At 33.3% G+C, this 19,793-nt stretch overlaps 2 protein-coding genes across 2 annotated transcripts; one reads left to right on the top strand and one right to left on the bottom strand.

Annotated features, from left to right (window-relative positions):
• The first annotated feature begins 6,614 nt into the window (after nt 1–6,614).
• Nucleotides 6,615–13,303, top strand: LOC116134872 (plasma membrane ATPase). Its single transcript, XM_031420550.1, has 16 exons — nt 6,615–6,991; nt 8,431–8,550; nt 8,674–8,910; nt 9,013–9,774; nt 9,869–9,991; nt 10,084–10,188; nt 10,272–10,416; nt 10,551–10,715; nt 11,060–11,298; nt 11,412–11,444; nt 11,544–11,625; nt 11,735–11,895; nt 12,016–12,189; nt 12,347–12,529; nt 12,622–12,803; nt 12,899–13,303. Exons 1-16 carry the CDS (start codon nt 6,935–6,937, stop codon nt 12,993–12,995), a joined length of 2,865 nt encoding a protein of 954 aa, XP_031276410.1. The 5' UTR covers nt 6,615–6,934; the 3' UTR covers nt 12,996–13,303.
• A 692-nt stretch (nt 13,304–13,995) lies between these two features.
• LOC116134965 lies at nt 13,996–19,181 on the bottom strand. Its single transcript, XM_031420641.1, has 13 exons — nt 18,978–19,181; nt 18,843–18,890; nt 18,567–18,615; nt 18,418–18,466; nt 17,774–17,844; nt 17,539–17,597; nt 17,235–17,333; nt 16,708–16,765; nt 15,863–15,999; nt 15,714–15,770; nt 15,158–15,255; nt 14,727–14,896; nt 13,996–14,367 (listed from the first exon to the last, which is right to left on the bottom strand). Exons 1-13 carry the CDS (start codon nt 19,053–19,055, stop codon nt 14,297–14,299), a joined length of 1,044 nt encoding a protein of 347 aa, XP_031276501.1. The 5' UTR covers nt 19,056–19,181; the 3' UTR covers nt 13,996–14,296.
• Nucleotides 19,182–19,793: the final 612 nt, after the last annotated feature.

Below are 19,793 nucleotides of genomic sequence, written 5' to 3'. Positions count from 1 at the left end.
TATGAAAATCTTGCACATGGGTGTGAGTTTCTCAATGTTGTCAATCTTCTTGTTTCCCTGCCCATGAGTTGTCGAATTCATTCAAACGGGCCCCATTACGACTCATAAATATTATTGATAAATCCGAGCCAATCTTTTACAGTGGGCTGATTTGCCCGATGCCATATCTGCTCAAACTATAAATGTTCCATTATCTTTTTAATGGTTGTGGAACAAAGTGACAGTGACAACGACCTACCGTTCCCTCTGCTTCTTGATCGCTGTGAAGCAGTTCCTCTGTTTTTAACCCAATTTTTAAATTAATCCAACAACAAACAAGAGAGAGACAAAGATAATTCCCCTTCAAATATAGAGAGAGGCTTTTATTCAAATGAGATGTTGAAAGCTTCATCCATTTTATAGGTGTGTCAAATTAATAATCCATACCTTTTCTTGTTTTATCAAAAAGAGAAGAAACAAAAGCGAAAAAGTTATTAAAAAAAATTGATTAAAATATGAGAGAATAGAGTCATAGAGGAAGCCAGGCTAGCAGCAAATACACATCCAGTGTGTATATATACATAGAAAAAAAATTGAATAGGATAAGATAGGGATATGTTGCGTTATTGAATTTTCACATGCAAAACCATTGCGAGTGTTTATTATATATTTATTTATTTATTTATATTACAAAGAAATTCAAGAATACAATGATTTTAGATGCCAAAAGAGAAATTGAGGACCTCTGAAAGAGCCTTCCTCATCAGCATCACCGTCACTACAAGTCTACAACCCACTAAATAGAAAGGCCAAATACAAAAAGCCTTACCAAATCTCTCCACTTTTTTTTTATCTTTAGTGCTTCTTCTGTGGACTCTCTTACAAATAAAACCATCATACCTTCTATGACTCTCTTTTCTCTCTCACTCTCCACCATTTGTTAGGTTAGATTAGATTAGATTAGATTCCCACCCCTATAAGATAACAAAAAGGGGGATGTTTTCACAAGCAAAAAAATGGTCCTCTTCATGAACCTTGCTCTGTTTTTTTCTATTTCTGTTCAATTAAACCTCTCTCTCTTTCTCACTTGTGACAACTTCACATGTAACAAACTCTCCACCACTAAACACTCACCATATTCTTCTTTTCTTTTACCTTTCTTTCTTGTGAATACCAATTTTCCTAAGCTTATTTTATACACTATTTCCCCAAATGTGACACCTCTTCTACACTATTTCCCTTACTCTAACTCTAACTCTAACTCTAACCCACATGCCTGCCTTCAACAACTTCTCGACTTGTAACCAATTTCTCACCTTTTATTTTCCCACACGGTATTTCATGTGACTTCCATTCAACTCACCCATCTTCCTTTCATACTATTCTCAACATCGGAGAAAAGCAAGTTTTGAACTATTTTAAGGTCAAATGTTAGGATGTGGGCCCTAATTTGATCGTTTTTATATTCAAGTCATAATACACCTTAATCAAGGTTCTACCTTATCAAGAACATTATTGTTTTTTACTTGTATAAATAAGCTATAATTAACGTAAGAGATTAGTCCAACGGTCAATCAATTTACATCTTTTTTTGAGTTTTTGAGTTCAAACTTTAAGGTCATTTATCATAATAACATCATGGTTTATCTGATTTTATAGAATGTTTAATAAACCCCAAAGATTTGTTAAAATACATATAAATTGGTCCAAACATACTATTCTCAACTCACCTATCTTCCTTTCATACTATTCTCAACAACTCACCGGAGAAAAGCAAGTTTGAAACTATTTTAAGGTCAAATGTTAGGATGTGGGCCCTAATTTGGCCGTTTGTATATTCATTCAAGTCATAATACACACTAATCGAGGTTCTACGTTATCAAGAACATTATTGTTTTTTACTTGTATAAATAAGCCATAATTAACGCAAGAGATTAGTCGGTCAATCAAGTTTGCCTTTTGTTTTCGAGTTCCTAAGCTTAAACTTTAAGGTCATTTATCACAATAACATCATGGTTTATGTGGTTCTTTGAGTTAATAGAATGTTCAATAAACCCGAAAGATTTGTTAAAGTATACGTAAACTGATCCAGACACCCGTAATAGAATAATATTATGCATAAATTTTAATACCATTGAAAGGTCTACCTTGTAACATCATTCCTGTCTAAATTAAACTTTCATTGATTGAAATGTATTTGTATTATTGTATTATCATTAGTCTAGGTCTATAGAGGAAGAATTATGGTAAAATAATAAATAGCGTAATCAGTAGGGCAAATAGTGGGATGTCTACTTCAGAATTGAAGAGCAGGGACTTCACTGTTTGTGGGAAAACATTGTCCCTTGAAAGTTAATACAAATTTCCCCAAATTGCATCAAAAAAGACCAAAACCATTGAGTATGTCAACAAGCAAAACCTTCCCTGATTATAACCCAAGAATCTGAAATCAAATACAAAATCATAACCTAAATCCTAAAATTGGTAGCCTAAAGCCATTTGGGGCCAATAAATTTGGAGGGTGTAGAGAGAATTAGTACTATTATTCCCCTATTTGTAATGAGCATCTCTTCTCTCTGCCCTCCCTTTTCTTCCCTAACTTTATACTTCTTCTCTTTGTTTAATTATTCATTGCTTCAAGTGGGTCAAGTTTCTCCTTTGAAGTGACACTAAAGAGAGCCATGTGGGGGCTTTGGGAACCTAAATCATGGACCATTTTCCTCTTATATATTCAATAAAATTAATTTTTTATATAAAATCCTTACCCCATTATGAATGCCTTATAAGTGGGAATATAATATTTTAGTAGGCTAAGGTCCCCATCCCTTTATCTTTATGACATTTCCCCATTTTTTTTTTGAACCAAATATAAAAGGGAGAACGACATTTTCCCACCCAAAATTTGGCAAAACGACACTTCCGCACCCTTCATTAGGTTTTCTTATGTTTTCCGTTAATATTTTATTGAAAAGACAAAAATACCCTTAAATATTTTACTTATAATTTTTTAATTAGCCAAAAATTCGAATATTAAAAAATAAAAAAAATAAAAAAATAGTTACCTTTACCTAAAAAGTTATGAGTAATGCTATGAAATTGTTTAAAGTCAAATAACCTTAATATTTATTTATTTATTTATAAGGTCGTCAATATTTCATCACTATTATTCAATAATCTACTAAATTTATAATTTTTTTTATTTTTATTAATTAAGATAGAAAATCAATATTTCTAATTAATTAAATAAGCAAAGGAAAAAAGATATATTTACACTTGAACTAATAAATAATTAAATAAAGACTTTGACTTAACTAAATTTTAATTTATAATAAGCTAATTAAGAAATAAACTATTTAAAGGTATTTTCATCTTTTCAATCAAATATTAACAGAAAAAATTAAATGAATGGTGGAAAAGTGTCGTTTCGCCAAACCTTGGGTGGGAACACGTTGTTCTCCCAATATAAAAATCCTTAACTATTCTCCAGTAATTCTGAGTATTCATCTCACGTAATAGTCACATCAGTTGAGATCCAAAACACTAGTAATGGTATGTAATCTTTTTATCATAACTGGAAATTATATATTAATTTAATCTAACCCTTTTAAATGTTATAGATTTTTTTTTTTTTTTTTTTTGGGTGAACGAGGGCAGTTTGAAATTAATGATCAGATAACGGATAAACCCTTTGGTAGTCACCCTATTAACAATCACATAAAATCAAATTTAAAATCTTTTGAATAATACATTCAATAATTTTTATTGTCACATCCGAATCATCTAGGGTGGTTATATGTATACCATGTTCTTTGAATTACAATGACTTCAACTTTTCCTCCTAATAAAACTCTATCACTTTCGGAGTTTTCAAAGTTTACCTACCATTGTTTTGGTGGTTGTAATTGAGATAACCTTCAAGACCCATTGAAGGGTTTTAGCTTTAGAAGAAGAGTCAATTTAAAACAAGTCTTAAAATTGGCCTCCAACACTCTGGAATTTACAAAGGCCATGTTGTTTTAAAAGTCGTTTAAGATCAGCTTCTTGCCCCCCCCTTCCCATTATCCTGTAACATCATTTATTTATTTATTTATTTTTATTTTAACTAAATCATTGACGGGATATTTTATTTTATTTTATTAAAAATAAAAAAAATAAAAACCCCATTTGACTAAATGTGAATCATAATTTTAAGCATGAAGTCATGGCCAGCCCCACAAACTGTTTGTATAGTCAAGAGACATGATTATTATTAATTCATTATCAATTAATAAAAGTTTTAATTACCCTTTAATTGACTTTAAATTTTAAGATTTACCCACATAACAAATTAATTACATGTATATAATATGGTTTATTGACTTCAACGTTAATCCCATTTATTTTATTCCATAATTGGCCTAATTAAATTATTAAAAAAAAAAAAAAGAGCATTAATTAACGCTGATAATAATGAACCATTCCATCATGCATGTATTTATACAATTGGAACCTTTGAAATTAAGTAAGAGATACTTAATTAAATTAATATGTAAAATTAAATAATGAAATAATTTGTTTCCGTTACGTAATTTTAGCTTCAGCATGTGATATTATTCTTTTAGTTTATTAAAATTCTTCCTTACTGGGAACAATAACATGTGCAAACTCGTTTAATAATTTCACAATTTTTGTTTTAATCGATGGATTTTAATTTTTAAACATTAATAAAATGTTTATTTTCACAAAAAATAACGTCGGTTTGTTAAAAGGACCCACTTTAAATTTAGCTCAATCACAGCCGTTAATCTTAATCATCAGTCGACTTCATCACAAAATCGAGTCTGTATTTAAAAAGACTTTCCTAGTTACAATACCGTCACGATCACGTTCACTAAATAAAATATATCCAACGGCTATGATGCAATCAATCATTTTCGAAAGTCATAAAAGAAAAGTCAGATGTTTGTGATGGGCTGGCTGATCAACGGTGACCAAACCCACTTGTTTATTAAAATTCTTACTATTTAATAATTCGGATCCAGGGCCCCACCCACATTGATGGGTCAACTTTGGCTCTTCCTTCTTTTCAAATCCCAAAACTCAAAAAAATTTCATCACCACAAACTCCTCTTTCATTTGCGCCCTCTTTCAACGCACGAATGGATGCCTTGCCTGCTCTTGAAAACAGAAATAAATAAATAAATAAATAAAATTAATTAATCTCTGTTTTCCAAAAATACTTTTGATATTATCTATTTATGTTCTTCTACATATAATAAAACTTGGCCAATTTGGACACTAAAACCTGATTTCATATTTAATAACTATATTAGATATACTGAGCATATCAACTTGGGTAAATAATTTATTAATTAATTAGATGACATAATCCATCTTCTTTAATCATATTTCAAATTTTTTTAACGGTTGATTCTATCATTGAGATGGACTCTGATTAAGATTGGTTTAATTTTTTGATTTACTAGATAATCATGCTTAGAAGAATCTAATTTGAGTTGACTTACAAAATAAAATTATCTGATAGATAATTTTTACGGGAATTTATGAAAATTCACGCCAAGAAATATTATGGAAAATTGAGGAGTGGGAACAGACACTTGTACGGTAAAGAGAAAACTGTACTTTCAAAAAGTCCCCCCCAAAATAAAAAATGTTAAAAGTGAAGGAACATGATAAACTCGCCATAATCACTTGATTCAATATTTGTCAAACCCAATAGAAAAAGGGTAATTAATGTGGGTCCGTTTTGTTACCACCCCCATGAGAACCGAAGTTTCCTACCTCTTTTTTCCTCTCACCGACACGTGTCCTTAATAACCTAATTTTCTAAACATCGACAAACTAAAACGCTGTGCATTTATTTCTGTTAGGATTTGTTTCGTCCTTCCCCACGCGCTCCTTTTATGTTTTTAACAGTTCCACGCTCCAAATCTGTTATAAAACAGTAACAAATTTATGCTATGAAAGATTACGATTTATGACCTTTAAAACGTCGCCGTTCAAGAAAAAAAAAGAAAAAGAAAGAATCATATTCATATAGAGCTTGGTCTTAACACGTCGCCGAAAAAACATTCTAATTTATCCATTTAATATTCTCAAAAGAATAAATCATTTGATATTCATTGAAATTTGACTTCTCCGTTCATATTATCTCAAAGTTTAAGTAAATATAAATCATGATTTACAAGAAATAAATAAGTTTAATAGAGTAATTTGACTTTGTTTCAAACTTTAGAATAAATTTATGGAAGAGTCAAAGTTTTCTGAGCGCAATGAGGCGTTGTACTGGGATGTACTATACATTAAAGCCAAAATTTACCAGTTTTGAATGAGACATTTTGGTCACATTCAAAAGGATTAGAATAAGAAAATAAAAATAATTATTTTAGAGAAAGTCAGAATAAAATAATATATAGTTTTGGAAAACCGTAACGTGAACAATAACGTTGAAATGACGCTAACAGAAAGGGATCATGATGACCACTAATCCATCTTTAGCACCGTCTCGTGTGAAATCACACATGAAACGGGCGCGTGGCTAATTAAAAAAAAAAAGCATAAAGTGACAGCTTAGTGAGACCCACAGCTTCTCAGGCCGGAATGAGTATAAATGGAGAGTCGCGACTTCAGTGGCATAATTCAAGCCCTGCTCTCCTTCCATATATTCACAATACAAATACAATTACAAAAGGAAAAATCAAAACCTAATCACATTAGCTGCCTCTTTTTCTCTTTCTCATATCTCTTTCGTCTTGTTAGTAGACTTCCGTAGCTGCTGTACAAGTATTTCTTCATCCATTATGACGACTCAGTGAAATCAGTTTTTCTTTTCTTTTCTGTTTTTCTTAAAAAGAAAAAAAAAAAAAAATTGTTCTCTTCGCTCACATAAATTCTATATATATCGTGGAGAACATTTCATCTTTTTAGGACTGTGAACACTCGCTCTGCTCCGAAGATGGGCGGCGATAAGGGCATCAGTCTCGAAGAGATCAAAAACGAGTCCGTTGATCTGGTATTCTTCTTCTCCTATATTTATATTTTTGTTGTTTGTTTGTTTATATTTCTGTTTGGTTTCCGAGAAACAGCGGGGATATGAAAGAAACGGACTGATCGTGTTTGTTTTCCTTGAAATACTGAATTGCTGCATGTTTGACGTTATTTTAAGTTGCATGTTTACCGATCAGTGATCCAAACATTTATACGCTATTGATGTATTTTTTGGCTTTTTGTTTATAGTCGGTGATTGTTTGTTACTTTGTTATGGTCAACAATTTTATAACCGGTCCTCTAGTTATTACCGGAATGAATTGTGATAGTACTGTTTTATTTATCGGAGACTTTCTGTAAATTATTGGTTGCTGCTGCCTTTGCGGTGGCGGCGGCGAATCTTTATGTATACGTTATTTCGCCGATTTATGCTGTCATTTTATGGAAGGTTGAAACTTTTTTAGAAGAATTTCCTTAAAGTTTAAGACTAACGTGGACGGCTCTGATGCGGCTATTTTTTTTGACTTTTTAAATCTATATTTGATTTGATAAATCGGTTAAATATCATCTCTTATAAAACGAATTGTGTGGCTACACGTCTCTTCTTTATTGTGAAAAACAGGCACCTAATCACGTGCTTCAAGTGGGGTGACGATGAACTCATCTTTAAATTAAAACGAATTGATCCTCGTTCCTTTTCGTATTTCACGCGCTTAATCGGCGGGTGTAAGAATAAAATATTTACTTTCGTATATTATTACCAATAATATTTTTGGTCAAATTGTTAACTATTTATTTCCTGAATTCAAGTGCCTACCCTTTGAAAAAATAAAATTGTAAAGTTTTAATTTAATAAAATAAAGTTGTGTATGTACAAGTTTGAAGTACTTGTGTGTCGTTTTCATCTGTTTGGTGGCGTTTTGGAGTACTTCCGTGGTACTTTATTCCTCTGTCATCGCCGTTCAGGTCGTTTAATTGGTTTTTTTCCATTAACTAAAAGTTTTAAGAGCATCGTATTCTGTTTCCTGAAATAGTTTATTTCCGAAGAGAACCACTTACAGATAAGTTTCAAAGAAGTCGTTTAATTTATTGTTTTATTGAATTTCTAACTGAGCAAAACCAGAATCACGGACTGATAAAGAAAAAATTATTTGACTTTTCTGTAATCTGTCCTTCACATGTTAACTAACCCTTCAGTTGATTTTATTGTCACGGTTTTTATATGAGACATTTGATAATAAAGAAAATTATAATTTTGTCGTAAGTTATGACTCATTAGATAAAAAATCTACCCTTTTTTTTTAAAATAAATAATATTAAATTTGCTATTGAAAATATTGATCTGAATTTTGTTGTGTTTTGTACAAAGCAAATTTTAATTTTTCTGAAAATTGCCAGTTGATGCTACCCATTAAACATTAGCTTTGATTATGGAAAGTTGAACTCTGCTTCTTTACATAACAGGAAAGGATACCCATAGAGGAAGTCTTTGAGCAGCTGAAATGTTCAAGAGAAGGACTAAGCGAAGAGGAAGGAAAACATCGGCTGAATGTTTTTGGTCCCAACAAACTAGAGGAGAAAAAGGTGTCATTTTTTTCGTAACATTTAATATAATTAATAAAATAAAAACAACTTCAAAATTGTTGGACTAATTACAAAGGAAAATTAAGTATACTAAAATTTGAGTTTTTGCGTTTTGGTGAACAGGAGAGCAAAATCCTCAAGTTTTTGGGCTTTATGTGGAACCCATTGTCATGGGTCATGGAAGCTGCTGCTATAATGGCTATTGCCTTGGCTAATGGTGGTGGAAGGCCTCCGGATTGGCAGGACTTTGTTGGTATCATTGTCTTATTGGTAATCAACTCCACAATCAGTTTTATTGAAGAAAATAATGCTGGCAATGCGGCAGCTGCGCTCATGGCTAATCTTGCTCCCAAAACTAAGGTGACATTAACAAATTTTTTTTATATTTTATATCAACAATTCTACCTTTTTGCCTAATGTTTTTAGTGACTTCATCTAATGTTTTGTGGTCACTTAATGTAGGTTCTCAGAGACGGCCGATGGACTGAGCAGGAGGCTGCAATTTTGGTTCCAGGAGATATTATTAGTATCAAACTTGGAGATATTGTTCCTGCTGATGCTCGTCTTCTTGAGGGAGATCCTTTGAAGATTGATCAGTCTGCTCTTACTGGAGAATCTCTTCCTGTCACCAAGAACCCCTATGATGAAGTATTCTCTGGTTCAACATGTAAACAAGGTGAAATAGAGGCAGTTGTGATTGCCACAGGTGTGCACACCTTTTTTGGTAAGGCTGCACATCTTGTGGACAGTACCAATCAGGTTGGACATTTCCAGCAGGTTCTCACTGCCATCGGGAATTTTTGCATTTGCTCAATTGCCATTGGTATAGTAATTGAACTCATAATCATGTACCCAGTACAGAGACGCAAGTACAGGCAAGGAATTGACAATTTATTGGTTCTCCTTATTGGAGGAATCCCAATTGCTATGCCAACTGTTCTGTCTGTCACCATGGCTATAGGTTCTCACAGGCTATCTCAACAAGGTGCTATCACCAAGAGAATGACTGCCATTGAGGAAATGGCAGGCATGGATGTTCTATGCAGTGACAAGACTGGTACCTTGACCCTTAACAAGCTAAGTGTTGACAGAAATCTGATTGAAGTGTTTGCTAAGGGTGTGGAGAAGGAACATGTTATCCTTCTTGCTGCTAGAGCTTCAAGGACCGAAAATCAGGATGCCATTGATGCTGCTATTGTTGGGATGCTTGCAGATCCAAAAGAGGTATAATCTTTGTACTTTTTTTCTCTCTGCCTCCAGCTCCAGCTCTAGTTTGTGTTTGATATGATTCCTGAATAACTTGATTTATGACTAACAGGCAAGAGCTGGCATCAGAGAAGTTCATTTCCTTCCTTTCAACCCTGTTGACAAGAGGACTGCTCTCACTTATATTGATTCAGATGGCAAGTGGCATCGTGCTAGTAAAGGGGCACCTGAACAGGTAATATTTGTCATTCCTTCCACTGTTAAACAGCTCATGAACATCATAGTTGTACATGACTAATTTTTGTGTTTTTGATTGTTTGAAACTAGATCATATCCCTATGCAATTGCAAGGAAGATGTTAGGAAAAAGGTCCATGCAGTGATTGATAAGTTTGCTGAACGTGGACTTCGATCTCTGGCTGTGGCCAGACAGGTATTGCACTTTGAACTTCTCTTTAAATGTGCTATCCCCAAGTTAATTAAATAGTCATTAATATTATTTATTAATACTAACAGGAAGTTCCTGAGAAAACAAAAGAGAGTCCCGGGGCACCATGGCAGTTTGTTGGTTTATTGCCTCTTTTTGATCCTCCTCGTCATGATAGTGCGGAAACCATTAGAAGGGCTCTCAATCTCGGTGTCAATGTTAAGATGATCACAGGTAAAATTTGTTTACCATTGTGTCTTACATTTTGCTTTTTATATTGATCACGTGTAAAACTTGTTTATTATTTTCAATATTTTGAGTTTCATATTTGATTTGACCGTAGCTTTGAACTTGTATATTCTCAATAGGGGATCAACTTGCTATTGGCAAGGAAACTGGCAGGAGGCTTGGAATGGGAACAAATATGTACCCTTCTTCATCCCTCCTTGGCCAAGACAAGGATGCTTCCATTGCTGCCCTCCCTGTGGATGAGTTAATTGAGAAGGCTGATGGATTTGCTGGAGTGTTTCCAGGTTCATTTACCTGCCTTTCACTTTAATATATTTCATTGGATCTGTGCATATTTTTAGTCAATATGGTAGAAAACATTGTGGAAATAATATCAAGCAAATATTTACAATGCTGGTTGCGTGTTAAGTTAAATTGTTTTCATTATGTTTATGATGTTTTCAGAATATAACAAATAAGTTTCAACATAGATCATGTCATATAAACACAACGTGATCTTTGTTTGATTTCTACTGTAATTCACATTCGTGTACATATTCAGTTACTTTCGATCTTTTCTAAGTATTTGTTGAAAGGTGTCTTTGAAGTCCTCTTTAACCTTTTTTTTTTTTTTTGGATGATATGATAGAGCACAAATACGAAATTGTTAAGAAGCTGCAGGAGAGGAAACACATTTGTGGCATGACTGGAGATGGTGTAAACGATGCACCTGCTTTGAAGAAGGCAGATATTGGTATTGCTGTTGCTGATGCTACTGATGCTGCAAGAAGTGCTTCTGACATAGTCCTTACTGAACCTGGACTGAGTGTTATTATAAGTGCAGTGCTTACCAGCAGGGCTATTTTCCAGAGGATGAAGAACTACACTGTTAGTACCACAAGATATCTTTTTTTTCTTTCTTCTATTCTCCTAAATTTAAAATTGAAGTTTATTCAATTGAGTGCCTAATATCGTTTTATTTCCTTTTCCTCTCTTCTTAGATCTATGCTGTTTCAATTACCATCCGTATTGTGGTAAGTAAACCAAAACTAATCTAATATGCTTGTGCTATTAGAAAACATTTTTAGCCATTGATTACAATCATTTAATCTTCATTATTCCTAAATTGGCAGCTTGGCTTTATGCTTATTGCACTGATATGGAAGTTTGACTTTTCACCCTTCATGGTTCTGATTATTGCAATTCTTAATGATGGTAAGATTGTATTCAGTAAACCATTATGTCAATATGCACAATATTTCATGACTTAGAACCAGCAGGAGTCTGATTTTATGTTTTTTTTTTTTTTTTTTTTACCCTTTAGGAACAATCATGACCATTTCAAAGGATCGCGTTAAGCCATCTCCTCAACCTGACAGTTGGAAATTGAAGGAGATTTTTGCTACTGGTGTTGTGCTCGGAACTTATTTGGCAATCATGACTGTCATATTCTTTTGGTTAATGAAGAAGACTGACTTCTTTCCGGTAAGAGCATGCATATGCATTTCATGTCCAACAGATTTAGTCATGGCTTTATTAACTTTAATTTATTAATTGTTGTGATATCTTATGGTTCTAGTTGTTTTTCCTTTTTTTATAATGTAGGATCGTTTTGGTGTAAGACACATTAAAAATTCAGAGGATGAAATGATGGCGGCTTTATACTTGCAAGTCAGTATTATTAGCCAAGCCCTTATTTTTGTCACAAGATCCCGCAGTTGGTCCTTTGTTGAACGCCCTGGACTTCTCTTAGTCACAGCATTTGTTATTGCACAATTGGTAACGATTTCATCTGTACTTCAGATATTTACAACCACTATTCTTTATCCAAATAAGAAGACAATTAATTGTTTACCCTACTTACTTTTGTTCTTTTTCAAACATCTTGCAATTTGCCTTGAGTTAACTTGATGTTAAACTGTTTTTTAATTAACAGGTAGCAACATTCATAGCAGTATATGCAAACTGGGGCTTCGCACGGATACAGGGCTGTGGCTGGGGCTGGGCTGGTGTTATTTGGCTTTACAGTCTGGTAACATATTTTCCTCTTGATATATTCAAATTTGGAATCCGCTACGTTCTGAGTGGCAAGGCTTGGAATACTCTCTTGGATAACAAGGTAAGCTATTCCTAAATTCTTTTAAATGATTGAGGACTTCTAAGTTTCTATGTTTTTTTGACTCATTTTATCGTGTTGTATCTTGTGATAAGACTGCTTTCACCACAAAGAAAGACTATGGGAAAGAAGAGAGGGAGGCACAATGGGCAGCTGCTCAAAGAACTTTACATGGCCTTCAACCACCCGAGACAACCAACCTTTTCTCTGATAAGAATAGTTATAGGGAGCTTTCCGAGATTGCCGAGCAAGCCAAGCGACGTGCTGAGGTGGCAAGGTAAGCCATCACTCGACATTTGCAATTTCTTTCTCACCCAATTTAACATGCACAAGAAGACATACTTACCTCATTTCGAATGTGGCCATTTGCAGGCTAAGGGAGTTGCACACTTTGAAGGGGCATGTTGAATCAGTTGTGAAGCTGAAGGGACTTGACATAGATACAATTCAACAACATTATACAGTTTAAAAGAAAGCTCTTAAGAGATGTCTAAATGCCGCCATAAAAGCTCAGTTCTTAAATTATAATGACGAAGATGGCCTAAGCAAAACCTTTTTTTTTTTTTTTTTTTAAATCTAGATTAGTTGATATTTCCTCTTTGGTAAAATTTGGAATGATGTAACTTTGGATCTTCTCTCTGTGCTTTTTGTCTTCTGTTTTAAGTGCAGAAGATCGGAGCCAAATCTCTCATCTATAAAAGCCCAAATAACATCACTTGAATAGTTGAGTTCTTGTTCTATCTTATAATGTCATCTTGACTTGTACACCGTTTGGTTTCTTTGTGTTTCAATCATATTCTGAGATTGTACCTGCTAGTAGATTTTTCACTAAAAGAAAAAAGAGTAGTTGATTCAGAATTCCTACACTTCGGAAGTCTCTTGTGTTTAGAGAATGACTTGAGGTTAATTTCCTTTGATGAAGTAGCAGTTATCCCATAAACCTCCCGTGAGGTAAAGAGTTATAAAAACCGAAGAATCCTTGCATGATGAATTGAATTAGGTGATATACCAATTAATTTTGTCAAGTAAACTTGCATGATAATTTCCTTTGGGTAATGGTCAAGTAAAGTTTTGACAATAATTGTGGACTTAGGACATTAAGTAATGTGTCATCTTATTTAGCATTGACATATAATTAACCAAATCATCACTTGGTTTACAATTCAACAACACCACATAGGAGTACAGCTCACTTGACAGGAATTTTAGGATGACTTTAGGAATGTGTAACATTATTCTATTAAAATTATAAGGCAAGCACTTGGCTTAGTGAAATACATAAAGGGGTCTAGTTGGCTTTTCATGAAATCTCAGCTGCTAACTGTCCTATTCGTTTTGAGCCATTTTGCAAAATAACATCAGCCAATTTGTAATGAGAAACTGATTGCAGTGTGAGAATTTTGAAATTCCTGAGTAATCTATTGGGAAATTTTGAAATTTTAGATACGTTGGAAGATGGTAACTTGAATGATATGACATGCCTTTCTTTATAATTCAACCATTATGAAAAAGATGTAAGCTTTGGATGTGTTTATACTTTATAGCAATTAACTCAACAACTCTGTGGTGTTAATTACTCGATGTTCTCAAATTGCGAGGCTGCCATTGTTGTAAAAACCTCATCAAGTAATCACACTCTATGCATAAAGAGGAAACCAACTTTCTGAGAAAAAGTTGTAACTGACCGAAGGGATCTTCTATGCTACACAAAAGCTAAGAGTTTGCCCAGCAAATAGCTCTATACAGAATGTGATTTTCCCTAATAAATCACTAACTTGATCCTCCCTGCTGAAATATCTGTTGAAGGGCTTGTGGCAAATTCAATACGATCTCTGCATATGCTGGAATGGAGAATCCAGAAACAAGACACAGAAAAAAAGCAGAAATTAGAAAATTGAGGACAGCTATATTAAGAGAAAAGCAGGCTGCTAGCCAACATGAAAAAATCATGTTTAAGTCAAAAATTGGTTTTAGACCAAAAGATGTCTTCTGAGATGTGATTCTGAAACAAAATTAGTATTTCATAGCAAAAATTTAACAGTTGAGAATATCATAGCCAACCCCACCCCTCACTTAACAGAAAAGATGGACAACATTATCCTTATCCACAACCATAATGACCTCACTAGAATATTATCCGCCACTAGAATTTTAACTTCAATAGATGAAAGAACTCTTAACGTGATAAAAGGTAACCCACCTTCTGGTAAGCTCATGGTTCGTAATGCGTCCTCTGCATAAGATAGGCGAGCAGGAGAGGGGGTACTTATACCATCTTTCTTGAATTGAGATGTTGGCCATACCAGGACTCTGACTCGACTTGGAAGCACAGAGATTAGATCAGCATACCTAAGAGACACCGTTACCTTGCTGCAAAAAGTAGACACAGTTAGAACAGCAGCTTAAGAATATTCAGCCTCAAAGAGAACATATATATTCCTCATATCATGCTTAGAATCAAACATCCATTTTTAAAGGAATTGTCAATGTCTCATTTAGGTTTTGGCATCAACAATACCAAGTCAAAAAGAATTAGCAGCAGCTGATACTTTTGACTACTAAAAAATAACGGAGAACTGTAAAACAACATTTCAGAAAGATGAATAAGTAAATGAACAAAAGTATACCTACCAATCAGAATCATCTACTGCAAATTGAATAATGTGGTAGGGAAGGCTATGATACAAGTCTCCAATCTGATTTCCATACAATTCCTTAATAAGTCGCACCTGCATGAGATACGGAAAGCATGGTGAAACATAGATTGAGTTTGTCATTTAATGACAAGAATGTATGCAGCATAAAATAGATATAATACATATGAGGTGCAGCTTCTTAAGTACTAGCATCAAGCATGCAACTAGAAGGCCTAGGAGCAAACTATCACCTTAACTACTTACACATGCCACATTCCAAGTAAGTTTGGTCCTCCTTGTTTAACATTCTTTTACCAAAAATTTTCCCACAACTCACGCAATTGAATGCATAATACCACAGACTGAACAAGCTTTTAAGTTCAGACAATCTTCAACACATTTTCATGCCTCATGTTTTACTTCCCTTCTCATATATATCACAAACGATCTTCTGTTGTTCGAGAAAAATAGATGAATGTGTATGAATATTGCGACTGACCACCCTAGCAGCAAAAGATCACTTAAAATGTTTTTGCATACCAGCAACGTACCTGTTCTCGTCTATCTACATACGCCTGCAGAAGTTCTCCAATGTGATCTATGAATCTCTGAAAGCAAATCATGCAGTAATATTTGGAACAGGTTAAATATTGTAGTAGCATCAACTCAAAAAAGTCAAAAGTCAGGCAACCAACCTTACCATAGCATTGGAGGAAAGAAGATCATTTTCTGTTTCTCGTATTGGTAGAAAGAAAGGAATTGTGTGTTCAAGGACAGTCATCTTTTCAAGAAATGACTTGCTCTCGAGCACACAGTGGTACAGCTCGCAAGGCTCCCCTGCAAAATCGCCAAAACATAATCAGCTTCCTTATTGCTTAAACTAATGGGTGACCTCTGCTACAAGATCATATTATTTTAAAACCCACCAAAGAATTTCAATCATAACACTTTCCTGATGGATCAGAAACTCTATGCATGAGAATAACAGCTCAGTAAAGAGGCAGAAACAACTCCTGATAAATTCTAACAGAAAAGTAGCTTTCATGGATCAACATACAAATGAAAATGCGACAAAAGGTTTCTTATGGAGAAAGATTAGCCAACCTTTCAACAAAGCAATCCACATTTTGTTCTCTAAACCCCAACAAAAAAGAGCTTTCCATCAGGAACTCAAAAAACTCAAATCAAACAGAAACTTTTATCACCAAGACAGCAAAATAGCGTAAGATATCAGTGCAGAGCTCGCCCATGTACAAAAGTACTCCCAAGGAACATATAAAAAGGTTAAATAGCCATTTTTGGTGAAAAGTGATGAATTGTTCACTAAAAGGTGTACAAAGCGGCATATATATTAGTAAAATTGATAATGGGACCAAGAACTAATTAAGCCAACCATAAAAGAAATTATTCACCAAACATCTCTTACATAACCACAAAAATTAGATAACTCATGGAGAAAGCACTAAATTATAATTATGGAGAAATCCAACATAAGATAACAAGCTAGATAACTTGCAGTAATAAATACTTCAGGTTCAGGAATACCTGCAAAAGATGTCTCATATTGTATGCCTATTCTTGCCCCTTCTAAACAACAAATTACCTGTTAACAGAAAAATTAGCTGACATGTAATGAATACAAAACCGTTTAGTAAAATCATATAATGAGATTGCTTAAGGATAATTTCGCATCTAAACCTAAATATGTTACTGATATTAGAATTATGTTTTCCTTATCAGTAGCCAAACAGTCTAACACTGAAAGTTCATCTACACTCTCAGCTTAGTAACTATGGCCATAATTTGCGAGTTTGACTTTTTGTGAAAAAGAACAGCATAAACATGAGCATATTCAGATGTTTCCATTTCAATCCCCTGCTACAATTCATGAAGCAGCTTTACATTTTCCCAACACACTCCAGATATAATGCTTTCTCTTCTCTTTTTGTGCAATGTCTAATTAGTTTATGCTTGTGTACCAATGTTAGAACACTTCCAATCCCAAATACAAAAACATATCTTCATTCAGCAAGTGGATGCGATAGAAATCTATAACTACTAGGATATGTTACCTTATTACCAACTTTATAAGTAATTTTTTCCTGAAAATCAGAATCTGCAGGGATATTTGCGTCCACTGGCATTGCCCTTCTGTCAGCCTCCATGTGAACCTGATAAAGAGCACAAGTATTAATTCTAAGCACTTGATAATTACAGAATATGCAAATAGCCATATGGCAATCTTGGCAATAGACGCAACTTCTACCAAGGAGAAGAAGCAGGAAAGAGTACTGAGAATGATTTTATCCATCAGATATATATTACAAGAGACCACAGCAAAAATGCAATCTATGACAAGCATTAACTGAATCATACCCGTTCTCTTATAGTAGCTAATAGCCCATCATTCCATTGATCACCATCCAAACAAATCTCTGCAAACAGTTGGCTTTCTTAATCCAGCAATATTTTGAGAGAATACTAGCACAAGATGATAGTGAATGAAAGGCATGGAAGAGGAGGGTGACAGCCCAAATTTTGAAATGAACATAAATTCTGTTGCATATATAACAAATGTATAAGCACATGCTACTACCATTCTCCAAGCTACCTTGGGTTTGAGAAGCTCGTGCAGCTTCGAATTCTTTTTGTAGACGCTCAAATATCATCTTGTCTGAATCCCTATTAAATTCAATAAAATGATCAAAATTTTCATAGATGATTAATCAATTACATTGCAAACAACATAATCTGAAACTTGGCAAGATTAAGAAAATAAAACATAACTTTAGGACACACCTTTTAGAAAGAAAAAAAATCAGAACAATAACCCATGTAGGAGACAAGGATTAACATGTTATAATTTTAAATGTTGTAAATGAGAGATTGGCCATTCACAATTCTGAAATTGTAAATTTCATATTCTTGGAAAAATTAGCATAAAAAGGAACTTTCAATAACATCAAAGTTTTAACACTTAACCTAACTACTCAGAGGTCAAAGCTAGTTCACTAGTATATGCAAAGCACTTAGTTCAGACAAATAAAGTAATTTCGCAACAATAACCAACTAAAGGATAAACAATGCAAATGAAGATTTTAGGATTTTCAAGAAGTTGTACCGAGATAGCCGCTCTGTACTTTATAGTATTTGCAATGCACTTACAGTTCAGACAAGTAAGGTAATTTTGCAACGATAACCAACTAAAGGATAAACGATACAAATGAAGATTTTAGGATTTCCAAGAAGTTGTACCGAGATAGCCGCTCTGTCAATTCTCCATGCCTCTTAAGCACATTCGAAACTGCCAGCAAGTATAAAAGCTTTAAGATATTCAAAAATAGCAAGCACATATCATAAAAAAATATTATTAGGAGATAGAAGTTGAAATTCATATGAAATACATCTCGCTCGTGAAGTCTCCAACCGTACATCATCCTCTTGCATAAAATTCTGTTACAAAAGAAGAGTGTTCTGTTTAACAGATTATAAAAACAAACTAAAAAATCTACATTTATGATCATGCAAAGTCCATACAACAACAATTAACCAAAAATTCCAGCAGCAAATTAAAATGCTGATAGTAAAAATATTAATTTGAAATAATATAAAGTGAGAAACAATTAGAAATAAATAGTCAAGTTAAAAAAGAAATTAAAAAAAGACATTAAAATGTTTACCACTTCTCCCATAACTGGATATGAACGTACTGCGAAGTGTTCCAGTGGCTGCATAATTAAGACTAGCGTGCTTAATAAAATTAAAAGTCGCCAGTAAAATTAGAATAAAAAAATTAGGGAAATCGAAAAACTAACCTTGCGAGCTGAGTTCTCTCCCAAAAATGGGTTCTTTCTCTGCTTTTTCTTCAACGACTCTTCAATGTCGCTCTCCATTAACTTAAAAACAAAGGAAAAGGAGGAGTCTCAGTTCCAATTTGGTCATCGATGGTGAACCCGAAAGGGCATTAGGGTTCGCAATGTCGGGTAATAATTGCTGGATCCAGACCCGATCACTTGTTGGGTAAACTGAAATCAGGAGGAAAATAAATATTAATAATATATTAATTTTTGAGTAAACTTTTATTTTATTTCTATTACCAAAAATGATACTATTTTGAATATCTAAAATTAATAATAATTTTTTTTTTTAATTTCTGATTCTAGTAAATAGTATTTCTCTTTATCCAAGTATCAAAAATAATAAAAAGATATTTAAAATTAATTCAAATTCATTTATTATTTAATTAATTTTGTGGGTTTTTTTTTTTTTGGCTTTTATACTATGCTTATAGTATAAAATAGGGTAAATATAAAGGTAGTAATACAAGTAATTTTATAGAAGATATTTTTATGTGAAGAGACATGATATAATAGTAATCAAATAAAATTTAATTAACAGTATTAAAGACATAATTATAATTAACACATTAGTAACCCTATCATTAATCTTTTTAGCACTACAATGAGTACAAATTTATAATATGATTCGATAAAGTGTAAAATAAGTAATATTTTATATTACTAACTATTTGTTGATAATTAAATAACCTAAATTTGTATTTAGACAATATCATAAAATTAGTTATTTGAAGTAATGTTTTGAAAAAAACATAAAAGAAAGTCAACCTTGTA

This window comes from Pistacia vera, unplaced genomic scaffold (assembly GCF_008641045.1).
Source record: "Pistacia vera cultivar Batoury unplaced genomic scaffold, PisVer_v2 Contig292, whole genome shotgun sequence".
NCBI lineage: Eukaryota > Viridiplantae > Streptophyta > Magnoliopsida > Sapindales > Anacardiaceae > Pistacia > Pistacia vera.
The sequence above is the reverse complement of the archived record's forward strand: the minus strand, read 5'-3'. Positions and strand labels throughout refer to the sequence as shown.

What these genes read in the sequence shown, in the direction of transcription:
- LOC116134872 (XM_031420550.1), top strand. Translation starts at nt 6,935, where the DNA reads ATGGGCGGCGATAAGGGCATCAGTCTCGAAGAGATCAAAAACGAGTCC. An exon ending in TGCTTGCAGATCCAAAAGAG is followed by an intron (nt 9,775 to 9,868) that starts GTATAATCTTTG and finishes TATGACTAACAG; the next exon opens with GCAAGAGCTGGCATCAGAGA. An exon ending in TATTGCAATTCTTAATGATG is followed by an intron (nt 11,626 to 11,734) that starts GTAAGATTGTAT and finishes TTTACCCTTTAG; the next exon opens with GAACAATCATGACCATTTCA.
- LOC116134965 (XM_031420641.1), bottom strand. Translation starts at nt 19,055, where the DNA reads ATGGAGAGCGACATTGAAGAGTCGTTGAAGAAAAAGCAGAGAAAGAAC. An exon ending in TTGACAGAGCGGCTATCTCG is followed by an intron (nt 17,845 to 18,417) that starts GTACAACTTCTT and finishes TGAATTTAATAG; the next exon opens with GGATTCAGACAAGATGATAT. An exon ending in GCAGTAGATGATTCTGATTG is followed by an intron (nt 14,897 to 15,157) that starts GTAGGTATACTT and finishes TACTTTTTGCAG; the next exon opens with CAAGGTAACGGTGTCTCTTA.